Source organism: Cyprinodon tularosa, unplaced genomic scaffold (assembly GCF_016077235.1).
Source record: "Cyprinodon tularosa strain WSP-4 unplaced genomic scaffold, ASM1607723v1 ctg66, whole genome shotgun sequence".
In the NCBI taxonomy this organism is placed as follows: Eukaryota; Metazoa; Chordata; class Actinopteri; order Cyprinodontiformes; family Cyprinodontidae; genus Cyprinodon; species Cyprinodon tularosa.
In genome coordinates this window covers 3,178,693-3,206,154 of record NW_024039407.1, presented here as the reverse complement: position 1 = coordinate 3,206,154, position 27,462 = coordinate 3,178,693, and the positions used below count along the sequence as shown (strand labels likewise).

The window sequence follows — 27,462 nt, the reverse complement described above, 5'->3', positions numbered from 1 at the left end:
TTTTATATATCTGAATAAGTCCTTTTTGGGTCAACATTGGTTCTTGACCTGGATTTCTCCCATAGAGGCCACTGTTGTCCAGTGTCTCTTATTGTCAAGTCATGAAATCTTACCTTAAATGCGGCAGCGAGGCCTGCAGAGATCTAGATGCCATTTTTGTGTTTTCCTGAATGAGCTTTCCATGAGCTCTGAGTAAATGTAGTAAACCAGCCTCTTCCGTGAAGCTTCTAGTTTTATGTTGTCTTAAAGATGATGGACTTTGTTTCTCATTTCTTTACGCTGGGGCTGGTGTGTTGATTTTAGTCCTTGTCATGCCATCAGACAGCTTCTATTTAGGTAAACTCTTGATTCTATAGATCTAGCAGTCTTTGGGGTGTTGCTGATCAAATCTAACAGATAATAAACCAAGAGTATACAAAGTTAATGAGTTGCAAAAGGAGGCCATTACTAGTTTACCTTGGATACAAGATTTCACTTAATGTTTAACAATTTAAAGTTTGTAAAGATCAACGACAGCTTGTTTGGTTTAAGCAAACAGCTTAGTTGACATATCGTTTACAGTCTTGCATGAATACTTCGAATGAAGTTTTATTAGACGTATGATTTCATGAAGTGGCGAGTAGTTTCATTTTTTCTGATTAATGACTTCTTTTGAATTGTTTCCAAGGGATAACACAAACAGATGCAATTAAATAATTACTGGAGATTTCTTATGTTGATGCTAAACCAATAAACTTTATTAGCCACATTAATTTTGTCAAACTTAAGATGTTTTTTTTCCTTGCAATGTTTTATTAATAAAAATTTTAACTATGCGTCGACCCCATTGATCAAAACATTGTAATAATAAAACAATTATTGAACTTTATTGATCTCACATTGGAGAAATTTACCGATACATTTAACCCATCCGCTTGGGGAGCAGTGGGCTGCCATCGTGGGGCACAAGGGGAGCAATTGGGGGTTAAGGGTTTTTGCTCAGACATCCAGAGTGGCAATCTGTGGGAGTGGGACTCAAACTCAGAACCTCAGGATTCCAAGCTCTATGCCCTAACTCACTAAACTGTGTTTAAAAACGTATCTGTCAACATGATGCATCTGCTAAAAAGAGGTGTTATCGTTTGCAGTTTATCATTAAAATTATCAAGAATTTTGGGGCAGCCTAAAAGGAAAAGAAGCATCTCATCCGTTGCATTATTTTAATTTTCTCATAGTGTCATCCTTTTCCTCTCAGGCATCACTCAATTTAGCTAAATTAAAGTTAATTTCAAATTGACTCTTACTTTATTTACCATTTTACTGTACTTATTGTTTTAAAAATATGATTTTAAATCCTAGTCCACAAGCCTCTTCATTCACATTTTCCCCTAAATTTCTTACATTATATGTTTACATTATTTAATGGCTGCATCTAAAAATATCAAAGATATTTTCAATTTAAACATAAATATAAAATACAATATAACCTCAAATCGAATCAATTTAGTTTAGTCTGTCAAATGAGCTGCCTGTAGTGTCTTTAAAGGTCCAGCAGGTGTCAGTATTCTGTGAGACAGTATCAACCCAGCATCACTACAGTTTGGTAATGTGTCCAAACGCTTCAAGATGCCTCATTAACCCATCACTACTTCAATACAATGTCTGATGCCAGGCGGAAAGATTAAACTTCTTGGTTTATTTTTAATCGTTAATGTTAGTTTCAAACACAGAAGCTTTCTTAGAGCTAAACTCCGTCCCAAGTTTTTACCAGACAATAAAAACAGACGTACAAGCATGCTCACACACGGGACCAACAAAACTTAGGATTTAAACTAAGGACAAATAAAAATCAACATAAACAAGGGCTTGCAGATGGGTTTTTTTTTTAAACAACAAAAGAAAAAACATAAAATCTGGTTAAAAATGTTAATCAGTCTGGGATAAATCTGATCATTGATGGTGCTATGGCTTCATTTAACTGTTGGCTGTTAGACAGAGTTTACTTTTTTCTACCAGCGTAGAGATGAGGAATAACGAAGACCAGGTGGGTTCCAACTGAGCAGCTACGTTGGGATTTTGTGTATCAGCTTGAACACTGGTAAAAAAACAAACAAAACAAGTAGGATGCTGCCTTCATCAATGCAGCATCTCCTTTCTCAATCCTCAGAGAATCAAATATTTTCAACCCTGAAGACTGAGGCTTGCGTTCAGCTACTGCATGAGAAGGAAGAGACGTTTCGGAGCAGCGGTTTTCATCTGCTGCTTTGCTTCTTCTCTGTTTGCCTGTGACTAACGGAGCGGCGCTCAGAGCCTCTTCAGAACGCTAATGGAGGTCGTCACGCCGTGGTGCGGCATCTGTTCCTGAAGAGCTCTTCGACAACGGACGAGTCGGCCAGCGTGGAGACGTCGCCCAGGTCCTTCTCGTCGCAGGCGATTTTCCGAAGCACCCGCCGCATGATCTTTCCTGCAGAAAGGATTCAGATTTAAAGCCAGAATTTAAATGACCATCATTGATGCATTAAACTCACAAACAATAAATAAAGAAGGTGTTAATGTCACAAAGAAATGCTTTATGTTGGGGATGTCCTGATACACATTTTTTTCTATACGATACCGATACTGCAGCCTTAGGTATTGACCAATACTCATTTTGACATACTTTTATTACTTATAAGTGTTGGCATTAATAATAATAATAATAATAATAATATTGGTAGTTGCAGTGTGATGATAATGATTGTTATAGAGTGATGACTGGTCCTCAGTGTGGCCAGATTGGGCAGTTTACCATCAATCCTTCATCAATACGGGTTCATTACTGGAAGCTAATGTCATCCACCAGGGTGTTTACAACGGAGAACTAGTGTAGTGGCACCACAGATTATGCTTGTTTTAACAGCAGGTGGATCTCTTGTGTCAAACTTCAAGCTGATGATCGATGCTTTCTCTTTGGCAGAGGAATCTTTTAAAGATGCTTTAGCGCTGGGTACAATTAAACTCCTCACCCTCCCTATATAAAATGCAACAGTTGAACGATCTTTTTCACAAGTTGCTCTGCTTAAAGACGACTCCAGAAATCGCATGGGCCTGCAGCTCCTGTCAAGTTTGATGGATGTGGAACTGGATTAACTCGGAATGGAATGACAACAGCAAAATTCTGTCCTCCCCGACAGTTATTGGGGAGATTTCATTTAACAACGTACTGATCAAAAATCACAAGTGATTGCATTATAGTTCACAGGAGTTAAAGTTCAGATGTTCAATGTTCCAGCCAACAATCTAATAAGCATTAAAGGTAAGAATTCAAAATCAACTGTAACAATTACATTTATCATGGTTATGTAAAAATAAGCTTACCGTATTTTCACGACCATAAGGCGCACCGTACTAAAAGGCGCAGTCCCAGTTATGTGTCCCATTTCTGTATTTAACACACACATAAGGCGCACCGGACTATAGGGCGCGTTTTTTATATACAGGTACATGTCCTCTACTACCTTTAAATACCTCTACTGCGTATTTAAAAATACAGCGGGCCCAAAACTGAGTATGATTGTGCTTTATTCATGTATTTATTACAAAGTATTAATCAAACTTGGGAGCTGGCCATGAGACAGACACATCGCAGATGACACAGCGCTGTGATTACTCCTAAATTAACGTAAAATCCTGAAACCTGCCGTCGGAATATGTTCGCTTTTATTACCGGTATCCTGGTGCCTGCAGTTTAAATTATTTAGATGAAAAACACCTGCGAGCCACTGCATGAACCCGGAGGCTACCCAGCCTAGAGGCTGCCGTTGAAGGGATTTCTGCTGTCGGCGCACCGCTGGTATGTGGGGGTCTGAGCGGCTCTGACAGAAATAGATAATCTGGATGAACTGACTGCAATTATTAAGTTTTCAGGTGGACTTTCTCACTTAAAAACATATTAAAACTACTTTATTCCCACTGATCACAGCAAATATAGCTGCAAGATTTAGATTATTTAGATGAAAAAACACCTGCCAGCCACCGCGTTGAAGAGGAGTATTTGGAACGAATGCTTACATATTAATGAACTGTAAAACATATGAACCTGAAAGGATAAAATTGAGAAGAGTAGTTGAAATGACAGGCCAAGAATGGAGTCTTAAAGGATTATTGGGAAATAAAGGAAATATAAAGGATGTTTATAGATTAAGGAAAGCATTATTTAGTTATCTTCAGAATGCAAAATTAAAAAATAGAATTTAATAGATGTAAAACAATGTTGCTACACACTCATGAACAGTAGGTGGCGGTATGCACCTTAAAGTTGCTTGCGATCCGCCATGATAGAAAAGAAGAAGAAGAAGGAAGGAATGCTTTCATTGGATGAAAAGAAGCTGGGTGTGATTGGCTGATGGTATGGTTCATTTACATACATTGCTGAAGTTGCGAGCGCAGAGAGTCGAGTGAGCGGAGAAACAGCCGAGCGCACAGCTGGTGTTGAGCGCGGAGAGAGAGCAGGTCGAGCGAGCGCGAGCAGAGACGGATTCGAGCACGCGCAGAGATGAAACTGAGCGCGAGAACAGTGTGTTGAGAGGGTTTTTCAGAGTTGAGCGCGCGCCAGACCGGTTTTGCGCGCGCGCGTGTTGTCTCACTGCGCGCTCGGATTGGTTCCTGCGCGCTCAAACCGATGGCACAAATATCTCTCCATACATTTGCCTTAATATGTCATCAGAGCGATGTGTCGTCTCACAGCCAGCTCCCAGATCAGCTTCTCTGATTCGTTGATGCGGCGCTTCCAGCAGCAAAACTTCAATTTTTCCATCTCGAGCAGCAGAAGCGCGTTGGCGTCGCGCTCCCGAAGCGCTACGCCTGCTGCTCAAAACGCGCTGCGGGACCTTTTGCTGCGCCTGTACGCTCGTCAACCGTTGACTTTGCATGTAAACTCGCTGCTTCTGCTGCACCTGCTGCGTCCGGTTCACAGCGAGCGCATTAATTTGTTTCACCATGTTTTTCACATCAGCTGTGAGATGGGCACACATGGAGTGAGATTAACAGCGATGGTGTGGTGATGAGTGGAAAAAAAACACCTGGTCTCCTTACATTCAGCCACTCTTTCATCATCTCCTCGATGAGGTGGTCTCAAAAGTCACACTTGCAACACACATAGGGCGCACCGCACCAAAGGGCGCACCGCACATTTTGAGGGAAAAAAAAGACGTTTATGTGCGCCTTATAGTCGTGAAAATACGGTAGTATATTTGTGTTTGCACACTGATCGTAGATTGTCTTCTAAATGTAAAAGAGGAATTGTCTACATGGTTATAAATCCATCTGCAAACATGCTACAGGGTTCCTACAGCATAAGGCAAGTTAAATTCAAGACTTTTTAAGACTTTTTAATGCCACTCGAAATAAAAATTTAAGACCAAATTCACAAGAAACAGAAGAAAAACCTGCTTGCGACAACTTAACCCAAAGGTTTATTATAACCTAAACCACTGCACTAATGTTTCAAATTTTGAAAAGCTTCCCATACAGGAAGAAAGCTAAAAACACACAAATGACAGATATATTTGAATAATTATTTAACTGAATTCACAAACTTTGTTTTAGAAGGGAACAAAACAAATCCGTTTTAAAGCCACAACATAACCAGTGCTAAGTCTTTTTTGCAGCTATTTTTCTTTGTATGGTTTTCTTAGTATGTTTGATTTGGTGATAAGTGGAGGCGTTGCAGAGACAAGGGTGGAACAAAAATGAGAAATACTGGCTGTTTCTCGGTAACTCGATTTTGACGCTTTGTGTTTCGTGCTTCGCATGTGTGACTCCACTGCTTTAACTCTCATCGTGTCGAGCTTGAATGACTTCTTGCACAAAATTCACTGTGCCTCATGTATGTTCCCTGGTTTTAGCCATGGAGAAAACTCTTGGCTGGATAGACAATTTTCGTTACATTTACACTTGCTCCTATTTTCCAGACAAAACATTAATGGTGCATCTCCCAAATGTCCCGGCTGTAACAACGCTTTTATTGGTTCTGCTATCGGGACGGAACCAATAATGGCGAGCCGTTATTTTTTTTTATATAAAAAAAAAAAGGTCAATTTTAATGTTTTATTTAGATTACAAAAATAAATCGTAATAAAAATAATCCTATTTATGATGTTTTAAAAATCAAGACCTACGAAAGACTGATTTAAGACATTTTAATACCAATTAAGGCCTTAGTTTTATTTTGAAGAATTCAATGCCTTTTAAGACTTTTTAAAGGACCCGCGGGAACCCTGTGTTAGGACTCCGGTACGTGATGCGTCACATGACGCTCACTGGATCTGACATCGCTGTGGTGGCTGGGTCAGAGTTTTTTATGGAGAACAACTCTGACCAACAACTCTTGCAGATTTTGTTGGATTGTAGCGTTTTGATTTGTAGTGTTGAGTTAAGTTGTACTGAAGTTTTTTTTCATGTACACACAGTAAATATAGCAGTATATTAATTGGGCGGGCTGTTGTGCAATGTGGCGGTTTTGAACAGATGTTTGGGCTGGAAAACCTCGACTATCTGGCAACACTGCTGGTGTTTCTATTGTTATTATTACTACTGTTAATTTTCCCATTATCACGGCTGGCATGTATTGTTATGCATATTGGGTTTTTTTTTATAGCCTAAAAATCTAAAAAAAAAAATATATATAACTAAAAATCTTTATATACAGGATGGTCTTCTTCCAACTCTTTTCAATAAAGACTTTTCTTCAGTCGTCTCTTTCTCCTTTTGTTTCTCATTTATTTTTAATCATATCGACATCTTATAATCAAATAAAAACTAGTTTAGAACATTAGAAAAAGTTTGATTAAGTTAAATTATCCTGAGAACCGTAACGGAAACTGGAACATAAACCATTTATTATTAACATTTTATTCATTTATTATAAGATTCCTTTACTGGATCAGGATATTACTACTTTCTGCCAATTTTTCCATTTCTTTCTGGACTACTTTCTGGTCCAGCAGGGACACGGAACTCAAGTTCTGCTTTTTAGCAGCTGGGATGAACATTAATAAATAAAATATTCCAGATAAACAAATGTGGAATATTCTATTTATGGAAAACATTCCTTAATAAATGATAAATATATTAAATTATTGTTTTTTATACAGCATTTGAAAAAAAAACTATAAATCCATTTAAATGTTTCAATTATTCATAAACAGGGGGGAAGCTTTTAATATAAAATACATTTGAGTATAAGCATCTCCACAAATGACACATAAAGCAATGAGATGTGTAAAGCAGGACCCAGACCAGATTTTTGTTTTTTTTCCCCCGGTTCTTCTGTCCTTGCTAAGCAGCCAATGGGAGGGTTTCTTATTTTTCCAGAACCATCAGGGGAGTTGGTCCAATGTGCAGAAAAGTTTTTAGTTGCAGTAAACCCAAAAAGGGCTGTATGGTAATGTTCATGTTACGGGATTTTAATCCTGCCATGCTGGAGGAAGCTGCTGCCAGGGATTCAGGGTTTGAGATGACAGAGCCTCCCTAACCTGACTCCGCCAGATGGATTTGCTCCGCATATCCATCTGGAATCCTTCGGTTGAAGTAATTTTGGGAAGGGGCGAAAATACTGGTTAGCTGATTGGCCTATGTTGGTGATAGATGGGCCAAATAAACCAATCAGATCAACGAAGCATATGACGTACTAACAGCCAGGCTACTCTTGTCGAAACCAGTCGGGAGAAGAGCAAAAACATCTTTTCCTCTGAGAAAAGCCTCCAGAGCAGTGTTTTGCTCTTCTTTCAGTGAAGAAATACTCTGTAATTCCGATAAAACTTGCTCGATAGCCACGCTAACGCTGGTTTCATCGGCTGAAGTCGCCATGTTCTTTAGACTGAACTGTCGCGCTTCTCGTTGCGTCACACCTCAACCCGCCTCAAAGCCAACGCTGATTGGACGTTCGTTTGGTGAACGGCTCCAAATTTTCTTCAACGGAGAGTCTCCAGACTGACTAGCGAGCGAAATCTTGAAAGCTCGCGAGATCAGGATGGTCTCACAAGGCTAGAGCATTCCAGATCAAAATACTCCAGGAGGGACCGTGCAAAATCGTACTGAACATTGATCTCATCATCTAAAAGATAAACTTGTCTTTCAGGCTTTAATATCACGAGAAGCAGAAGTTGTGTTAAATATATTTGATCAAATTCAGATATTCAGAGTTTCCCTCTGAGCTTCATCATCAAAACCTGTTTTCCAATGAGGTAATTCCTTTGCTGGTAAACTGCCAACCAGGTTAATATATCTATATTTAAATGTTTGAATTGTACATTTCATTATTCATTGAGAATCTGATCTATTTTTTAAGCATTAACTCCTTTTTTATTTGACGAATTTGTTTTTCCTTCCATTTAAAACCTTTGGCCATCTGTAAATATCAGATAGTGAAGTTCTCTGCAGAACATCCCAGAGTTCTGTGTTTTCTTACAGCAGAACCGTTTTACTGTAGAGATAAAAACCTTGTCAGGGAACTGCGTTTACCAGATCTGGTTTTGGGAAGTCCTGGTGCGTTCTGGATGTAGTCTGGTGTAGCGATGGCACCAATCTTCTCTCTCACTGCAGACAAACACAATAAGAGCAGAATCTCTCAGATCATGGCATACAGAGACATGACAGCAGCTGGTAAAAAAACCTTTTTAGAGGTTTTTTTGTCTGACCCACCTTGTTTCCTGAGCTCCGCCTCCAGCGCTTGGTTATACGCCACACCGTCAGTAAGAGTGACGAAGCAGTAGAGACTTTCTCCTTTCACAGGATGAGGTCTGCTCACTACGGCAGCTTCGGTGACGGCTTTATGCTCCACCAAAGCCGACTCAACCTCTGCTGTGCTTAACAGGTGACCTGGAGGAGAAACACCAGAAAAATAAACATCAATGGAGAAAGCCTTCCAAAACTTACAGTCCCCATTTAGTTTAATTTCACAAGCTTGGCAACAATCATGTTCTTATCTCCTGCAAAAAGCAACAAACTGAAGGGTTTGTTAAAGTGATCTATAATGTTTCTGTGGATTAAAGCTGACCGTTCTCTCTGGTCATACATGGGTTCTTCTGCTTCCTCTCACGGATCAAAACATGGCTGCATCATTTAATAACAGATCATTTGGAATGAGTGAAAATGATGTAAAAAATGTATGACTTCAACTCCAAATATTTGAAGACTCCATAGGAACCCTGCTTCAATAACATCAGTCAAATCATTATGACCAGCTAGATAGGAACAGGTAGGATCTCCTCCCACATCTTTAGCTCAGAGGTCTGATGTAGAGTCTGGCTATGAAGCTGGATTTATAGGATTAAAGACTCTTACCAGAGACATTTAACATGTCATCAATCCTTCCTGTTATCCAGTAGTATCCATCCTTATCTCTGCGGCAACCTAAAGGGAGAAACAGATGAACACATTGCCATGACTCACAGGCTGATCTCAAAGATTAAGGTTGTTGAAGATCAAATTTAAATGACGCAAGCAGGAGCGACTCCCCCCTGACGTCGCATCCCTCCCGACAAAGATTAATTAAGCAGCCGACCCCCATTCCACTCTGTCTTTGCATGGGGACCCATTGGTCTGACAGGGGAGACATGCCGTTACTCAGCTGGAGCTACGTTACGCTATGTACTATAATTGATAAAAGTAAGCCCTGCAGATCTGCCTCTGTTGTTATAATTGTTTAGTCTTTTTGTCTGTTAAAATACTAAACAACCTTGGTAAGGAAGCAGATATCAGTTATAATCATTTAACTAATAATCATTACTTATTAGTTAATAAGTAATGATTAACCCCACACTGCTCCCTGGTGATGCACAATGGCAGCCTACTGCTCCCCAAGGGGATGGGTTAAATGCAGAAGGTCAATTTAATTGCTTTGTACTTTTGACAGTGTAATGATAATAAAGTTGAATTCTATTCTTCTTCTAATTGGTTTTACCCTTGATTTGAATGACCTATTAATTAACTATAACTGCCAGTTCTAGTTATTTAATAAATGCATAATCTTCTGGTTATATTGTACAACAGTGTTTAGGTGCATAAAGATATTTGCGTCAGGTCTCACCGTCCCCTGTGACGTAGTATCCAGGGAACTTCTTAAAGTAGGTGGTTTCGAATCTCTCGTGGTTCCCATACACGGTCCTCATCACACCCGGCCACGGCTGCTTGAACACCTGCGTGACGGCAGAGAAGCGAGGGGCGATCAGCAGAGGGTGATGGAGGAAACAATATTAAAGAGAAGAAAAAAATGCCTCCAATCCTGACCAGGTATCCTTCGCTCGGCCCCTCCAGCTCCTCTCCAGACTCATTTAAAATGGCCGGCACCACTCCGAAGAACGGAAACGTCTGGGGAGAGAAAATCATCATTTTCTGTTATTGTTATAAATAGTAATATAAATAAAAAATTATAATAATTTGCTTCTAGCATCCTCAGATATATTTTATTATGTATATTTATTATTTTCCTTCATTTTTCAGACCTTTCAAACTCTAACTTTCTGATTTGTTTCCCTTTTTTCAACTCTTATCAAATAACTAACATATCTAAAGTTTGGTTCGGGTTCAGGAGGATGACCTGAACCACTTCAGGGTGAAAAACAAACCCTCATAGCATCCTGTAGATCTATCATTTCTAGATCTAGCATTTCTGAATGACCAGAACTGGGATCCATGTCCACACTGAGAAACACGTTCCTCCAGCTTCCTGTGTGCATCATGTGACCTGCTGAGCTCTGAGACACCAACAGCTTTCTTATCTGTGCAGGAAACTGAGCTGCTTGCCGAGCAGCTGGAACACCTGGTGACAATTTTCTGAACAAACTGTCGTAAACAAAGCAATATTTGCCTAGCGCTAAAGCTAGCTGCACAATATAAACAAAGCAGTGACTTAAAGCATTCAGCATTTCCACTGACCCACCCTAAGTAACTCATGTTGGAGCAACATATGCAGCAGAAACTCAGGCTGTCGGTTTTCATTGATGTGAAAAATTTGATTCAGTCCAAATCAAGTTAAATGAATTGAACAGGTAAACTGCAAGATGTCTCCCTCGCCATATTGTAAGGCATCCACTGCTACAAACCCCTTTGTTCAAGGCTCCTTTGGCTAAAACAGTCCAATCAGGGGGATGATGATTTCAACCTGCCTCTAGCTTTTTTAGCTCTGATTCAAACATTATCAGCATAGATAAGGAGCAGAGGGTTGATTGACTGGTAAATCTGGAGCTTTGTATTTTGGAAACCAGAGCAGCTATTTTATCACAGCCGAGTGTTTAGTCAATCATTTACTCACAGCAGATCCGGGTTTCATGGGGGTGGCTGCTGGTAGAGGAGTCATGACATGTCCTCCCTGAAAACAGACAACAAAGAAAAGAAGTTGGGGTCATAGAAGCTCTTCCCGATGCCTCAAGCGAAGCACAGACAGATCACAAATATATTTTTATATCATCTACACTAACAGTTTCAGTTTGCCAGAAAGTGTCGACGATCGGACATCGGCCGTCTCCCACCACGCTGTAGTACCACTGCCAGGCCTCAGGGTTGATGGGTTCTCCCACTGTCCCCAAGACCTTCAGGGATTTACGCTTGTACCTTTAATTGTAAAAATCGGGTAGCTTAAAAACTGTGTTTTAAATTGAAATGATCATTTTGCATTTTAACTGAAAACAGAGTGGATGGAAGCAGATGAGTGGATCTCTTACTTCTGCACCGGTTCGCTGCCATACTTCATCAGCAGCCTGATGGCCGTCGGAGCCGTGTAGAACTTGGTGACCCGGTATTTGTCCACTATCTCCCACATGCGGCTCACATCAGGGTACGTAGGCAGACCCTCAAACTGAGAGGAAATAAGATTTCAATCAATTAAAATTCACAGTTATTACCTTAAGAATGTGATGTTTCAGTGTTATGATATATTTAAATCTATGTTGTCAGACTGATTTTAAAAGTTACGGTGAAATTAATGCAGTCAGCAGAAGGGCAGGTGGATTCACTTCTAAACAAAAATTAAAAAATACCATCATAATAAATGCAGGGGTTGACGTTAAGGATTTTTACCACTTACCCTTTGGGCAAGTTACTTTCACATTTCATTTGCCCAGAAACAATTTTTACTTGCCCAGTATAATGTTTGATAAATATAGTTCCTAATATTAATTTTTGTACATATATCAATGAAACATGTTTGTTTTTTAAATGTTTTTTTGTAATTCAGTAAGTTTCCAGGTTCCTGGTGTGAATATGCATGCGTCAGATAATGAACTCAAGCCTACATTACCGTGTTAACATGCTTTTCAATCCTTCCTGCACATTCTTTTCACATTAAACTTTGCTTTAAATTGTTGAGTGCTTGAAATGTTAAAAATCAAAAAAAAAAAAAACTTGACAGGTTAAAAACTTACACTACTACTCATCAATTTAACATGTTTAGTTCTATAACATTTAAATGCACCACTCCAATGTCTAAGAGAAAAAAATTTGAAAATTTTTTAATGTATGACCTGCATCCCTGTACAGAAGACTGCCATATGATAGAAATATTTGCACTGTGCGCAAACAGTTATTATTATTTTCCTAATTCCTGACTGATAATTTTTAATCTAGCGTGTATTATAGTATAGATTAAATTCATCATCCAGCTGCTGCTCTGCAGAATTCTCTCCCGAAGGAGAGAAAAATCACGCCATCTAGCGGAAAATCACGTGGCTTTTTTTAAAATCACACGAGAATGTGTACAAAACAACAAAAATGGCGCCGGGGACGCTTGTGGGTCGTTTTCAGCGAATGTCGGTGATTTTAAAGTAATTTTGAGTGATAAATTATTATTTTTTTGCGATCATTGCACTTGCAAATGCAATGAAATTTGTACTCTCCCAACAATAAAAACTACTTGCCCCGGGCGATTGGGCAATGGTTAACATTGAGCCCTGAAAAGAATAACTAATATGTCGAGCTTCATTCACAGGAACATGAATTTGTCGCTACTTTATCTACAAAATGTTCGTAACAAAATGAGTAGAAAACGAATGATTTCACACATTTACCTGCATATCGTCCAACCTCTACCTAAACAGCTGAGTAGCCTTCATCTGCACTCACCAAGACACTGGTGGCCCCGTTGGCAAGGGGCCCATAGGTGATGTAGGAGTGTCCAGTGATCCAACCGATGTCTGCTGTGCACCAGTAAACGTCGTCGTTCTGATGGTCGAACACCAATTTGAAGGTGGTGGCAGCATAGAGCAAATATCCGCTCACTGTGTGAAGAACCCCCTGTAGAGAGAAAATAGATCAACAAACTGCAGCAGGAAGCTTTCCTCTGATATCAGGGATGGATGGAAGAGGTAGAAATCTTTTTAACTGCATTCCTGATGTTTAGAGTAAAAACAATGCATCTGTCAGTGGAGAGTTTCCTTACTTTAGGTTTGCCGGTGGAGCCGCTGGTGTAGAGAATGAAGAGAGGATCTTCAGACTCGCACCACTCGGGTTCACACTGGTCTGAAGCCTCCTTCATCAGAGAATGCCAACACAAGTCCACATCTGGGTTCCAGGGGACCTGGAACAGGAAAAGAAGTACTTAAAAATAAATATAAAAAAAAAAAAAACATTCGAAAGTTACAAATTAGGTGCAGCTGATTTTTACAGTCTGAAGCACAAACCTTTTAAAGTGGTTAGGCACAGGTTCAAACTGAATCAGTGACTGAGGTTACAAACATTAGTATTCTGTTAGTGAATATCTAAGCTCAGCCACTGATGTTACAACAGAAAAAAAGGATTCAAATTGAAAAAAAAAAAAAAAAAAAAACATCGCACAACAATCCTTCCTTCAATTACTTTAAGTGAGCTGGTTTGTCATTAGAGGAAAGAACCGTCGTTGGTTCCAGAGTTTATGGCTTCATCTCATTTAGCTCTAGTTGTCAAACTCAATAAATCAAGAGGAAAAAAGCCCTTCCTTTCTAGATTTAAATCATCCAGTAATGCTGTTGTCATGATCTGTCTTCCCTTGCATGGCACCAGGGCTCTGTAGCGCCTTTCAGTCCAGCCATTAGAGGGACTTCTCAAAGTCAGCCTCTCCTTCAATCTGCTAATGGTACAGTCATGTTCTTCCTCCCAGGCTGGGAAAATGAATTTATTGGAATTGCTTTAAAAGGTCGGATGCTAATGAAAAATGAAATTATTGACTCTATGGCCCCAATTCATACCCCTGCATATGCGGAACCTAGAAACCTAGGAAAGAAAAGCTTCTCTCCAATATTCTTCAAAACTGCTTTGCAGATGAATGAGAGGAGCTCGCATTAAACCAAAGTTGTAACTATTTCAGAATGTTTTTCAGAACAAGGAATTAAAAGCATTACTAAGAAAGGTAAATCTTCTAACCAGAACTGTTTTTTTCTTAGATTTTTTTTTATTTTGTGGTGATTTACATATTTCCTTATTTAAGGTTTTTTCTTTTTTTTACTGCCATATTTTTTGGTTTACATGTTTTACTTTGTATTATGCAATTTTTTGTTATGAGTCTTATTTTGAAAGGCTTCTTTAGGAAGTGTGGAATCTAGCATGTTCGCTGAAAAACTAGAAGAAAAGGATGCACACAGCATGAAGGCATGACATTTGCAAGAAGTTTTACAGAGAAATTTTAGTTTAAAAGGTCCTTTATTTCTCATTTCTACCTCAAAAGGAAGGGTCAGCCAGCGAGGTATGTTTATATGTATTTATATAATTTTGTATGTCATTTTGTACTCATGAAACCATCTCATTTAAGTTTATGTTGTATTTTAGTTCGACGGTGGTTTTGGTGTCAGTGGAAAATAAATTATAAGAAGAATTTTAATAAAGCTGACTTCACACCAGCAGTACCGAACTCTTTATTGCCGTCAAGAAGAGGTGGAAGTGATAGTCGAACTCGGAGCTGCATGATTCCCGGCCCTCTGGTGGACACATCGCGTCATTGCACCAAAGACCAAGCTGCTGCAAAATTAATGGACACACGTTCATCTGTTGCTTCTTCATAAAGACGTGCAGAAGCCAGACATTTAAGTTAATGTTTGGGAAGTGACACAAGGAGGGAGTAACAACAAGGAACTGTGTGAAGCCTGACAACAACAGCACAAAAGGTAACGGGAAGGGAAATAATGCAACAAAGTTCAAAGTGAATTTAAGTCAAGTTAAAAGGAGATTTTCACCAAGTAAAAATCCATAACATTCCAAGTAAAACAAAATGTCAGAAACAAATGAAACAGAAACACTTGCTGATGCAGAAAAGGCTGCCGTAGGTGAGCAAGTAGATGAAACCTTTTTAATTCAATCTGGGCAAGAAGAGCTGCGTAGGAGTGAAAGACCTCGCATGCTAACAGGAAAAGGAAGAGAATTCCATAAAGAAAAACTACAGGTGTTACAACGTCACTTTGAAAGCACTTATGACAGATGGAAAGCATTAATTAAAGTTGCTAAAAAATCTGTTATTAAAGGAGATCCTGTTGACATCCTTGAAGATCACATGGACATTGTGCAAAGAGAACTAGCTGCTCTTAATGATATTTATGACCAATACAGAGCAAAGGATGGACCACCTCATAATATTCGTTCCAAGTTAGACAAATGTACATCAGTGACTAAAGTAGTTTTGCAAAACATCCAGTGCCATGTTGAGGGAACAAATAAGGAGGAGATTGTTTGGCCTGATGCCAGTTCTGTATTTACATCTTCTAGCTCAGCTAGTGTCTCAGTTCATAGTCTGTTTAAAGCATGTTCAGCTGTTTCTAATGGCTCCTCCGCCAAAAGACAAGAAGCTGCAGCGGAGTATGAAGCCACAAAGGCTGTGCTTAAGATAATGACTGAACAAAAGAAATTCAGAGAAAAAATCCAAACCATAGAAGAAGAAGACAAACACATAACTGCAGAACAGCAAGCTGCTGTGATGTCACAACTCCAGCTAGAGGAAAGAGAGGAATCAGAACGCAAGTTGAAAAGAGAAAAAGAAAAGGCAGCTGTGATAAAGAGACAACAAGAGGAAAGTGCTGCAAGGAGAAAGTCAGTCGAGGACTTAAAAAGGGAAATTCAAAGACTGGAAAATCTGAAAGGACTCAATGCAGCAAAGGCAAAATTACAAGTTTATGAAGAGGACTACTTTTCAGTAAAGCAAGAAAGCATCACTCCAAGTCCTGCAAACATACAGGTAACTGAGTTCAAGAACACTGCTAATCAACCCACACAGCAACCACAACAGTTAAATGTCATCCATGAGAGCACAGGTGAGCTTGTAAAGGTTTTGGCAGAAGCTATGTCAGCTAATAGGCTACCTATTCCAGAACCCTCAGTATTTAGTGGGGATCCACTTAAGTTTAAACATTGGAAAGCATCCTTTCAGACTCTAATAGAGAGAAAGAACATCCCCATTGCAGAAAAGATATTTTTCCTACAGAAGTATGTAGGTGGATGTGTTAAAGAAGCCTTAGAAGGCTATTTTCTGATTGGCTCTGAAGATTCCTATATAGCAGCATGGAATATGCTCAATGAACGTTATGGAGAGCCTTTTGTCATCGCTAAGGCATTTAGGGACAAGTTGCACACATGGCCAAGGCTCCAAGGTAAAGATAGTGCAGAGTTGAGAAAGTTTGTGGATTTTTTACAAAGCTGTCAATCTGCAATGACTACTAATGAGAATCTGAACGTCCTCAATGATGGGATAGAGAATCAAAGACTTGCTGCTAAACTGCCAGACTGGTTGAGCAACAGATGGAACCGAAAGGCTACAGAGTATCAGCTGGAGCACAGACAGTTCCCCCGTTTCAGTTACTTTGTAACATTCCTGTCAATGGAGGCAAGTATTGCATGTAATCCCATTACATCATATCAAGCTATAAGACAAAGTGAATTTGACAAACCAAAGACAAAACCTCAAATTACACCCATTCACAAGAAACAAGATACAGCAAAAATCTTCACAACTAACTCTACAGAAAGAAGCATGGGTTATTGTGTGTTTTGTAAAAGAGCAGGACACAGCTTATACAAATGTCGTAAGTTTACTGAGAAACCAGTTACTGAGAGAATCAAGTTCATTCAAGGTGAAAAACTATGTTTTGGCTGTTTAAATAGCGGTCATTTCTCCAAGAACTGCAGCAACCGAATGACATGCACGACATCCCACATGTCTGCATGAAGAAAGACAAAGACAAGAGACAAAGAAAGAACAACCGAAAGACCAAGAAGCAGCTGAACGGAAGGAAACTCAGCAACAGGTAACACAGTCACAAGACGCAGTTAACGAAATTACATCTAACAGAGTGACTCATGAAAGTAGAAACACACAGACATCTGCAATAGTACCTGTTTATGTATCCACACAAAATGAGCCAAGCAAAGAAATACTTACCTACGCTCTGCTGGACACACAGAGTGATTCATCTTTTATTCTCAATGAAGTAGCAAACAATCTGGACACAGTTAAAACCCAGGTTAAGCTAAAATTATCTACGATGTCATCCAAGAAAACAATTGTACCATGTACAAAGCTTGAAGCTCTGCAAATAAGAGGATTGTTTTCCAAAAAGAAACTCACTGTGCCAATTGCTTACACACGTGATTTTATACCTGCCAATCGTAGCCATATTCCTACTCCAGACACGGCAAGGTCATGGCCACATTTGGAACATCTTTCTGAATACATTGCTCCACCATTGGACTGTGAGATAGGACTCCTGTTAGGCTACAACTGTACACAAGCTTTAATGCCCAGAGAAGTCATATGTGGTGAAGAAAACCAACCTTATGCCCAGAAAACAGATTTGGGCTGGAGCATCATAAGTTACTGTGATTTAGTTGATGCAGGCAGCGATGTTATTGGAGTAAGCCATCGCATCACTGTAAAGCAAGTAATACCAGCGACTGAGCCAACCATGAAGCTAAAGAATAAGGTTCATTACATCTGCAAGACACAAGTAAAAGAAGTAACAGGACCAGATGTAATCAAAGCTCTTGAAGCAGATTTTACAGAGAAAGCAGTGGAAGAAACAAGCATTTCACAAGAAGATGTCTGCTTCATAAGAAAGCTACAAGAAGGAATAAAACAAAAGCAGGATGGACATTTTGAAATGCCCCTGCCTTTCAAAAACGACAGACCAAATCTTCCCAACAACACGTCATGTGCAATGCAACGCTTAAGCAGTCTCAAACGCAGATTCATAAGGGATCAAAGGTACTACTCTGATTATGTAAGGTTCATGGAGGACATTATTGCAAGTGGTGACGCAGAGAAAGTGCCACAGAAAGAACTCTGTAATTCCCCTGCCTGGTATATTCCCCACCATGGGGTATACCACCCTCAAAAGCCTGGCAAGATTCGTGTAGTTTTTGACTGCTCTGCACAATATCAAGACACTTCGCTAAATGAACACCTGCTTACAGGGCCTGACCTAGCAAACACTTTAGTGGGAGTACTCTGTAGGTTCAGGAAAGGATCAGTGGCTGTAATGTGCGACGTGGAACGTATGTTTCACCAGTTCCATGTAACGCCCCAAGACCAGGCTTATTTACGCTTCCTATGGTGGGAGCATGGTGATCTAAGTGTTCCCCCCTCAGTCTATCGCATGAAGGTTCACCTGTTTGGTGCAGCTTCTTCACCTGGTTGTGCCAATTTTGGTTTAAAACATCTAGCCACACAAGGTGAGGGAAAGTTCTCTCCAAACACAGTGAAGTTCATTCAAAGAAATTTTTATGTAGATGATGGACTTTTAAGTGTTAAATCTGAAGCAGAAGCAATCAAATTAGTAAAAGAAGCAAGAGAGCTGTGTAGCACAGGCAAATTAAGATTACACAAATTTGTTTCAAACAGTGACAATGTGTTAAAGTCGCTGCCCAGAGAGGAGTGTGCTGACAGTGTTAAAGATTTGGATCTAGCACTTGGAGAGCCACTGATGGAAAGAGCACTTGGTGTTATGTGGTGCATCTCTTCTGATGAGTTTCAGTTCAGGATATCAGTCAAAGAGCACCCAATGACAAGAAGAGGAATCCTGTGCACAGTAGCATCAGTGTATGATCCACTGGGATTTGTGGCACCCTTCATCCTTAAAGGAAAACAAATCTTGCAACAGCTATGTCAAGAAAAGGTTGGATGGGATGAGCCTCTTTCGGATCAACTCTACAGAGAGTGGGAATCCTGGCTCCTAGATCTTCAAAACTTGTCAAAGGTGAGAATCCAAAGATGCATACTACCTGAAAACACAGACATCACACAGTGTGATTTACATCATTTTTCAGACGCCAGTGTGACAGGCTATGGACAATGTAGCTACTTAAGAACAGTCACATCCAAAGGAGATGTTCACTGTGTGCTAGTCATGGGAAAGGCACGCGTTGCTCCAACCAAAGTCACCACTGTCCCTAGACTTGAGTTAACAGCTGCAGTAGTTGCAGCAAGAACAAGTGTAATGCTAAGAAGGGAACTGGAGATCAGCAATCTTCAAGAACATTTCTGGACAGATTCTAAAGTGGTGTTAGGATATGTGAATAATGATGCCAAAAGATTTCATGTGTTTGTGGCAAATAGGATTCAAATAATAAAATCACTCACAGACCCACAGCAGTGGCATCATGTACCATCTGAGAATAATCCTGCAGACCATGCATCAAGAGGATTAAGTGTCCAACAGCTTCTCAAATCTAACTGGTTTAAAGGACCAGAGTTTTTGTGGCAAAATGAACTACCCCTTGAAACTGACAAGATAAGTGAAGTTGTTTCTAATGACCCAGAACTGAAAGCCGTACATGTGCTCAAAACAGAAGTACAAGAAAAGAGAACAATACTTGATCGTCTCAACAAATTTTCTGATTGGAGAAGAGCTGTTAAAGCTATTGCTCGTTTAAGGAAATTTGTGAAAGATTTTAAAGGAGACACACAAACAAAAGGTGGAAGCACATGTGTTGAGGACAGACGAGAAGCAGAACTGTTCATAATAAAACTTGCACAAGGAAACACTTTCAGCAAGGAAATCAAGGACTTAACCCAAGGAAAGGACATTCAACTCAAGGATAAGACACACAGGCTGTATAGCTTAAACCCATTTGTTGATGAGCAAGGAGTACTCAGGGTGGGAGGACGTTTAACAAGAGCAAGTCTGCACCCATACATCAAACATCCTGCCATTATTCCCAAATCAAGTCATATGTCATCTTTACTGATTAAACACTTCCATGAGAAGGTGCAGCATCAAGGAAGAGGAATTACTGTAAATGAGCTGCGTTCCAATGGACTGTGGATCACAGGATGCAGCAGTGCAGTTGCTTCACACATCTTCAAGTGCACAACCTGCAGGAAGTACAGGAGGCATACCCAAGATCAACAGATGTCAGACTTACCAGAGGACAGAATGGAAACAACACCCCCATTCTCTTACTGTGGTGTTGACTGTTTTGGACCTTTTTATGTAAAAGAAGGCAGAAAGGAACTTAAAAGGTATGGTCTTTTGTTTACATGTATGTGTTCCAGGGCAATACATATTGAAATGTTAGATGACCTTACTGCTGATGCTTTTATTAATGCATTGCGTTGTTTTATTTCTATTCGTGGATATGTAAGACAGATCAGGTGTGATCAAGGGACTAATTTTGTTGGTGCTAAAGGAGAGTTTTTGAATGCACTGAAGGACTGTGACAAAGAACAGTTGAAACAATATGGATGTGAGTTTGTTCTGAACACCCCATCTTCAAGCCACATGGGAGGTGTTTGGGAGAGCCAGATTAGGACCATTAGAAGTGTTTTAACTGCTATTCTTGATAAAACTTCTAAGAGACTTGATAGTTCTTCCCTCAGAACGTTTTTGTATGAGGTGATGGCTATTGTGAATAGCAGGCCGCTAACAGTAGAAAACCTAAGTGATCCAAGTTTAGAGCCTCTTACACCAAATCATATTCTCATGATGAAGTCTGGTGTTATTCTGCCCCCTCCTGGTGAATTTGTGAGCCAGGACTTGTACTTGAGAAAGAGGTGGCGCCAAGTTCAGTTTTTAGCCAATGAATTCTGGACAAGGTGGAAGAAAGAATATCTTCTTAATCTTCAGCAGAGACAAATCTGGCAAAGAGACAAAAGAAATGCAAAGGTGAATGACATTGTTATTCTTCAAGAGGACAATTCTCCAAGGACCAAGTGGAAACTTGCAAGAGTAACAGATGTATATCCAAGCGCAGATGGAAGGATCAGGAAGGTGAAACTGTTGTTAGGTGATTCGACCTTGGATAAGAATGGACTAAGGACTGTCAAGCCAGTGTATCTTGATAGACCAGTTCATAAAACTGTGTTGTTGCTGGAAGCACAGTAAATGTTAAAATGTAAATATATTCCTATTGCAATGTTACATGTTTGAAGTTAAATCACTATAGGTTAGTGATTTGGTGGGAGTTTTACTGCCATATTTTTTGGTTTACATGTTTTACTTTGTATTATGCAATTTTTTGTTATGAGTCTTATTTTGAAAGGCTTCTTTAGGAAGTGTGGAATCTAGCATGTTCGCTGAAAAACTAGAAGAAAAGGATGCACACAGCATGAAGGCATGACATTTGCAAGAAGTTTTACAGAGAAATTTTAGTTTAAAAGGTCCTTTATTTCTCATTTCTACCAGTCAGCCAGCGAGGTATGTTTATATGTATTTATATAATTTTTTATGTCATTTTGTACTCATGAAACCATCTCATTTAAGTTTATGTTGTATTTTAGTTCGACGGTGGTTTTGGTGTCAGTGGAAAATAAATTATAAGAAGAATTTTAATAAAGCTGACTTCACACCAGCAGTACCGAACTCTTTATTGCCGTCAAGAAGAGGTGGAAGTGATACTTTTTTTCCCCCACTTTTTCTTAGTAAACCTTATTTATGCCACAGCGACTGGGATAGAAACAAAGGTTGCGAAGCAATACTGAGACTTACGAAAGATTTATAATGGATTTGCTTCCTTTTATTGTGCTTTAGGTTCAGAGTTAAAAAAATAAAAACAGGAAAATGTAAATACGGTATAAAAATAAAGAATGAGGACACACCTGGTTTCCCAAAATATGAATCGTAAGTGAAGAACTATAATAAATGCAACAGTTGACTATTTAAATCTATTAAATAGGTGAATATCAGATTCTAGATATATTTTCAGTTTGATTGATAAGAGTACTAATTCCTGGTTAGTTTGATAATGATGACTTGGAGCTAAAAAAAAAACACCTTAAAAGAAATGTCATCGATTTTGTAAATATTGCAATTTTCTAAGATCACACCATCTAAGCTCAGGCTGCAAACAGAAACTACTGGAATAAAACACCAACGCTGCAAAATCACTGTAGATATTATTCTGTTAGCGTCTCTGATTGAAACCCCTCATTCAAAGGAAAACAAACAACCAATTATTATGTACATAAGGGCATGTTATCTAAAAACAAAAAGCAAAATCAAAGATGACATGAAGGCTTTAAGAGAGGAAGGGTGATTATGGAAATACCTTTGGAACAGGACGCGTTTTCTTTACTTTTCCTGTCCTTTTCTCCTGCTGGATGGGAGGTGAGGGAGTGGAAGGCAAAACAGGAGGAAGGAGAGGTTAAGGAGGGAAAGAAGTTGATCAAAAAGAAACGTATCAACAAAAATCAAAAAGCAGGGACACCAACATCAAATCAAATTATGGTAGATGAAGACTGAGAAGCTTGCAGGACGTAGAAACAAAATATGCAGAAGGACACAAGTAGGGAGAGGACACAAGAAAGGCTTCAGCCCCTTTATTTCAAAGATATTGGCCCAATAAACTTTCTGATTGCATCCTCGGTCCAAACATCTCTGTAGACTGTCCTACAGATCTGTCCCCAGAGAAACCTTCTAGTTTCAAACCTGTCAGAGCTCTGAATCAAACCAGCAGCCTCTGCGTCACCTCGTGTTCAATTTGTGTTCTTTACCTCCAGATCTGGACACACTCGCTTGGCAGGAGGAGACTGAGAACCCAAAACCCCCTCTGGTTCTTTTGATAAGTGCTTCAGCATGATTGACTTCTTTACTGGAAAACCTCTGCAAAGATGCAAAGAGAAGGCATCACTTTCTCCATACATCTCCATGAAACAGCATTAATAATACAATCATAGACCTTAATCTGTTTTTTTTTTTTAGGATGGGGGAAGGTTACATGATGGTTCAGCACAAAGCAGGTGAATCTGAAGTGGAAGGAATTTAACTGGCTGAGCTTAAATGAACCATAGATGACTGGTTTTTATTTTCAGAGATGTTTTTATGGACAAACTGAGCTAAAAACATAGAAAAAAAAATTAGGGATGCACAATATAATCGGCCCCCTATCGGTATCGGCCTTAAAACTGAATATCGGACATCGGCCACCCCAACGATATTTAACCCAATATTTGATCAGCTTCTGAGTTTCTAAAGTCTACCGGTAAACAAAAAAAAAAAAATACTACTTCTTCTTCTTCCTCAAAAACTTCTTTTTTAGAGACTTAAAAACTTCTAAAGACGAGGGAAAAAATATTGATACATTAAAATATCACAATATCTTCATATGCTGATATATTGCCATTTAAAAACACCATATCAATCTCTTTTACTAATGAAATATTGCTATATGTCATCGTTATGCTACGAAATCCCCCAAAAATTAACGAAATTTTGCCATATTTTTGTATGTTGATATATATTGAATTAGTATCGATTATTTTACTAACAAAATCTCACAAGAATTTGCAAAATATCACGAGAGTTTGCAACGGAACGATGAAATTTTACGAGATTTTGAAAGTAAAATAGATCGATACCGCGTTTTTAAAAATCTATTTGATATCAGCATATGAAAATATATTTGAGTATATTATTTTTCAAAGTGTCAGAAATGGATAACAAAACTGCTATTTTCAATGACTACTTATTTTTGTCCAGCTTTAACATCGGTATCGATATCGGTTATCGGCTACATGAGTTTTAAAATATCGGCATATCGGATATTGGCCAAAATCCCAATATTGTGCATCCCTAAAAAAAAGTATCTTGTGGCATACAATTGTATCTACAGATTATTTTTATCATTATTCTTTTTTAAACACTTCATTGCTCACACAGGAGACAACCACAATGGTTGTATATTTTGGGGATAAATGATATAAAAACAAATGTGATAAGAGAGTAAAGAGAAGGCAATGCTCTTAACATTGAGCTTTGATGGGTGTGGTTAACCAATATCCAGAGGAAACGCAAGTCATCTGTTACGGCATGGACCGAGTCTAATAGGTTATCATCAAAGTGGAAGTGGATGTATCTCAAAAATGTAAAGCTGCATCCATTATATAGGATAGAAAGCAAAAGTCTAGGTAATATATCTAAATGAAACCTTTTGTTTTCCTGTCGTAAAAACCCTTTTATCTTGAATTTAAATCACTTCAGTTTTGATAATAAATGTAAATAAAGAAAATATCAGACTACTATCATAAAATGTATTATTTTATGGAGAAATTAGCCCCGTTTCTCTCAATATAACTATGTGCTGTTTCATCCTCTGACATGGGAGCTGGCTCGGAGCTCATCTGCTTGGCTCTAGATAAGTAATTTTTTCTTAAAATAAATGCATTTGTTCTTGAATTGAGGAGGTAAAAGAGACATTTTGGCAATGGAACAAGACAATTTACACTTAAAATAAGAAAACACAATTGCATTGTATTATTTCAAGTGCATATTTTCCAATTATCCTATTTTAAGAGTAAAAATACTCATTCCATTGGCAAACTATCTTATTTATCTACTTAGAATAAGGATAAATACACTTAATTTAAGACATTTTTACTTATTTCTAGATCGTTTTTGCAGTGACAGGTCTGCCTGTGTATGCATGCTTGGTGTGATGCATTGCTGTCGAGTCATTGAATCGATCAGCTGGTTTTCCTTAGATAGAAAACTTTGAAGTAATCGAACTGTATGAGCTAATTAATTTCTCTCTGTGAGACGCCATAAGATAACATGTGTTGTGAATTGGCGCTATATAAATAAACTGAACTGAATTAAGTTTTCTGCTCCATTTACATGGATCAGCAGGTCTGTTGCTGAATGTTTTAAAGGTTTGGCCGTAACTCTTGTAAAAGAGATTCTCTGTCTTTATTGGATATCCTTAGTAAAATAAAGGTTAATATACATTGTTTTTTTTACAGGACAACTAAGGGTGTGGCTCAGAGCTCACCAGTCTTGCTATGATGGCTAAAAGGAGGGCACTAAAGTCCTGTAAATGGTTTGTGCATCTTTTAACAGCTTGTATTGGTTTAGAGGATTTGCTAAACAGATCTTTGTCCAAAAGTCCATCAATCCTGCATAAAACGTGTAACCAGCATTGGCCTATATTTATAAATCATTTACTAAGTTGTGAATTTTACTGCTTCAACCATTCCTTCATGTGCCGCTTTGTTTTACATAATTTTGAAGGTGTTCATTTTTTAGTGGGAGTTTCTTATCTATGCATTGGAAACTAGCCTCAGGTTTCAATCAGTCATATTTACAAAAAATGTGTTGATCCGTATGCACTGTACACAGTTTAAATATAATAATCATAGGCTATAGTTTTTTTTTGGTCACCTATATGTTTTCTAGCTCCCTCTTCTCTGTGATCTACTGAACATTTGCACACATTCAGAGAATGATCTGGGCAACCAGTCACTTTCTCTCCAATGCTTTAAAATGTAAGTTGAACCAAAGAGTTTGAGAATTTGCTGTGGCTGCCTTGTATCGCTCTTTAATTTATGTTTTAAAGGTTTCTCGCTGACCTCTCTCCTGTGTTTCTCCGTCTTCATGATACAAATTGGTTAAAAATAATCGGGGAAAAAAACAAACAAACAAACTCTATACTCCTAAAGCAAAGCTAGACTTAAAGAGTAAACAGATGTGCGTTTTGTTATTTTTAAGACGTCATCTGAGAGCTCATTTAAATAAATCAGAGTAAAGGACTGAATGTAAGTTTTGCGTTGGTCACTCGGATAAAATCCAAATTAAATACAGTAACTTATGTGGAACTTAAAGAAAAATAAGGCAGTTTAAAATTTTCTTTAATATGTAACTTTACAATAAGGCTATTTCTCAGTTACTGTGCTCATCAGGTCTGTAAACCCCTGAAAGAATATTGTAGAGTTGTAGTTATTGTTAAATGACAGAATGCTATAGACAAAAAAAAAGTATTTTGTTAAAAATTTAGGATGAAATGTGCATCAATTGAATGCATTTCAGTTCTTGGTGGCTTGGTTTGTGTCTGTCAGCAAGTGATATGTCTGTATGTTTGTGTGTGTGTGTGTGTGTGTGTGTGTGTGTGTGGGGGGGGGGAGAGATAAGGGTATTTAAAGCTTACTTGTCTCTACATTTCTGCAGTGCTTCATCAGCTAAGAGCTTCAGGTTGATCAGCTTATCTCCTCGATAGAAACCATCTGAACAGCAAAAAAAAAACACAGAAGATTTCTGCATCATTTGGAGCAGAAGAACAGAAACATTCAAATATGGATCAAATATAACCGACTGCTGCAGTCTTGGAGAAAGGGCTCTTTTTCAACATTTAAACTACTTTGAATTGTCCTTTCACTGAAATGTGTTATTTAAATAAAATGACCTTGCTAAGGCAGACTGTTTTGCATGTTATGGTAGTTAGGCACTATTCAGCGTTTCTTTTTTTTTTTTATCGCTCTAAGGGCGCCTTATTTTCACTCAATGGCTGATATTTCTAAAGAAGCTGCCGATTCCATCTTTCAGTATCCAACTTAATTAATTTTTGAATTAGTTTTAATCATTTCTTTCTACAAAACATGAAAGTCTGTTGGGTGTGAAATCAGTTTTCTTTGCAATAAAAAGACCCACTGCCCTGAAGAATGAAGATATATTAAATTCAAAGGCAGCCATCAGCTTGTTGGATTAAGGTTTTCATCCACAGACTAATCTGTCCAACAGGACTGATTACAGACTCAGGATCATCTCCCAATCAGCTCCTTGCACCAATCACACCAACTGAAGAGGTGATAAAGTTTCGCATTATTCAAGAACCAAACAGGCAGCCACTGACACATGTTTTGGCCAGAGCTCCAGAAACTGGTTTCTTAGAGATGAAACTGACCTGCAGTGATGAGCAGAGAGCACTGAGAGTCAATGATCCTCTCACACAAAGACTCGGCAGAGAAACCTGCAAACTGGGCACAGTGGTGGACAAGGCGTTTATGTGCATGCATGGATAAAATAAAGGATAGCTTCACATACGCTGTCCTCTAACTCACCACGATGGAGTGAACAGCACCGATACGGACACACGCCAACATGGCAACCACCAGCTCAACCACCATTGGCATGTAGATGGACACGCGGTCCCCCTTTTTCACTCCTGTGCCCAGGAACAGAGTCAAGAAGTGGTAAAAGGAAGCAGTTGAGTCATTATTCAGTTATGTGTCAAAACTCAGATGTGTGAGCCTATTTCCAAATTTAACCATCAGATTTTACAGGGGTTTTT

The 27,462-nt window shown here is 38.8% G+C and overlaps 1 protein-coding gene across 3 annotated transcripts in view; it reads right to left on the bottom strand.

Annotated features, from left to right (window-relative positions):
• Nucleotides 1-1,654: 1,654 nt before the first annotated feature.
• Nucleotides 1,655-27,462, bottom strand: part of acss2 (acyl-CoA synthetase short chain family member 2) — a 32,304-nt gene continuing 6,496 nt past the window's right edge. Inside the window, exons 4-19 of one of the 3 annotated variants that reach the window (XM_038309311.1) lie at nucleotides 27,233-27,336; nucleotides 27,076-27,148; nucleotides 26,323-26,398; nucleotides 22,898-23,006; nucleotides 22,453-22,500; nucleotides 13,394-13,531; nucleotides 13,078-13,248; nucleotides 11,682-11,815; nucleotides 11,439-11,571; nucleotides 11,273-11,329; nucleotides 10,249-10,329; nucleotides 10,049-10,157; nucleotides 9,304-9,372; nucleotides 8,662-8,838; nucleotides 8,482-8,556; nucleotides 1,655-2,443 (exon numbers count right to left, since the gene is read on the bottom strand). In XM_038309311.1, the coding sequence (XP_038165239.1) occupies nucleotides 2,316-2,443; nucleotides 8,482-8,556; nucleotides 8,662-8,838; nucleotides 9,304-9,372; nucleotides 10,049-10,157; nucleotides 10,249-10,329; nucleotides 11,273-11,329; nucleotides 11,439-11,571; nucleotides 11,682-11,815; nucleotides 13,078-13,248; nucleotides 13,394-13,531; nucleotides 22,453-22,500; nucleotides 22,898-23,006; nucleotides 26,323-26,398; nucleotides 27,076-27,148; nucleotides 27,233-27,336 (1,682 nt within the window). In that variant the 3' untranslated portion in view covers nucleotides 1,655-2,315. The remainder of the gene's footprint in view (nucleotides 2,444-8,481; nucleotides 8,557-8,661; nucleotides 8,839-9,303; nucleotides 9,373-10,048; nucleotides 10,158-10,248; nucleotides 10,330-11,272; nucleotides 11,330-11,438; nucleotides 11,572-11,681; nucleotides 11,816-13,077; nucleotides 13,249-13,393; nucleotides 13,532-22,452; nucleotides 22,501-22,897; nucleotides 23,007-26,322; nucleotides 26,399-27,075; nucleotides 27,149-27,232; nucleotides 27,337-27,462) is intronic. The other 2 variants (XM_038309312.1, XM_038309313.1) reach the window with 2 other exon arrangements.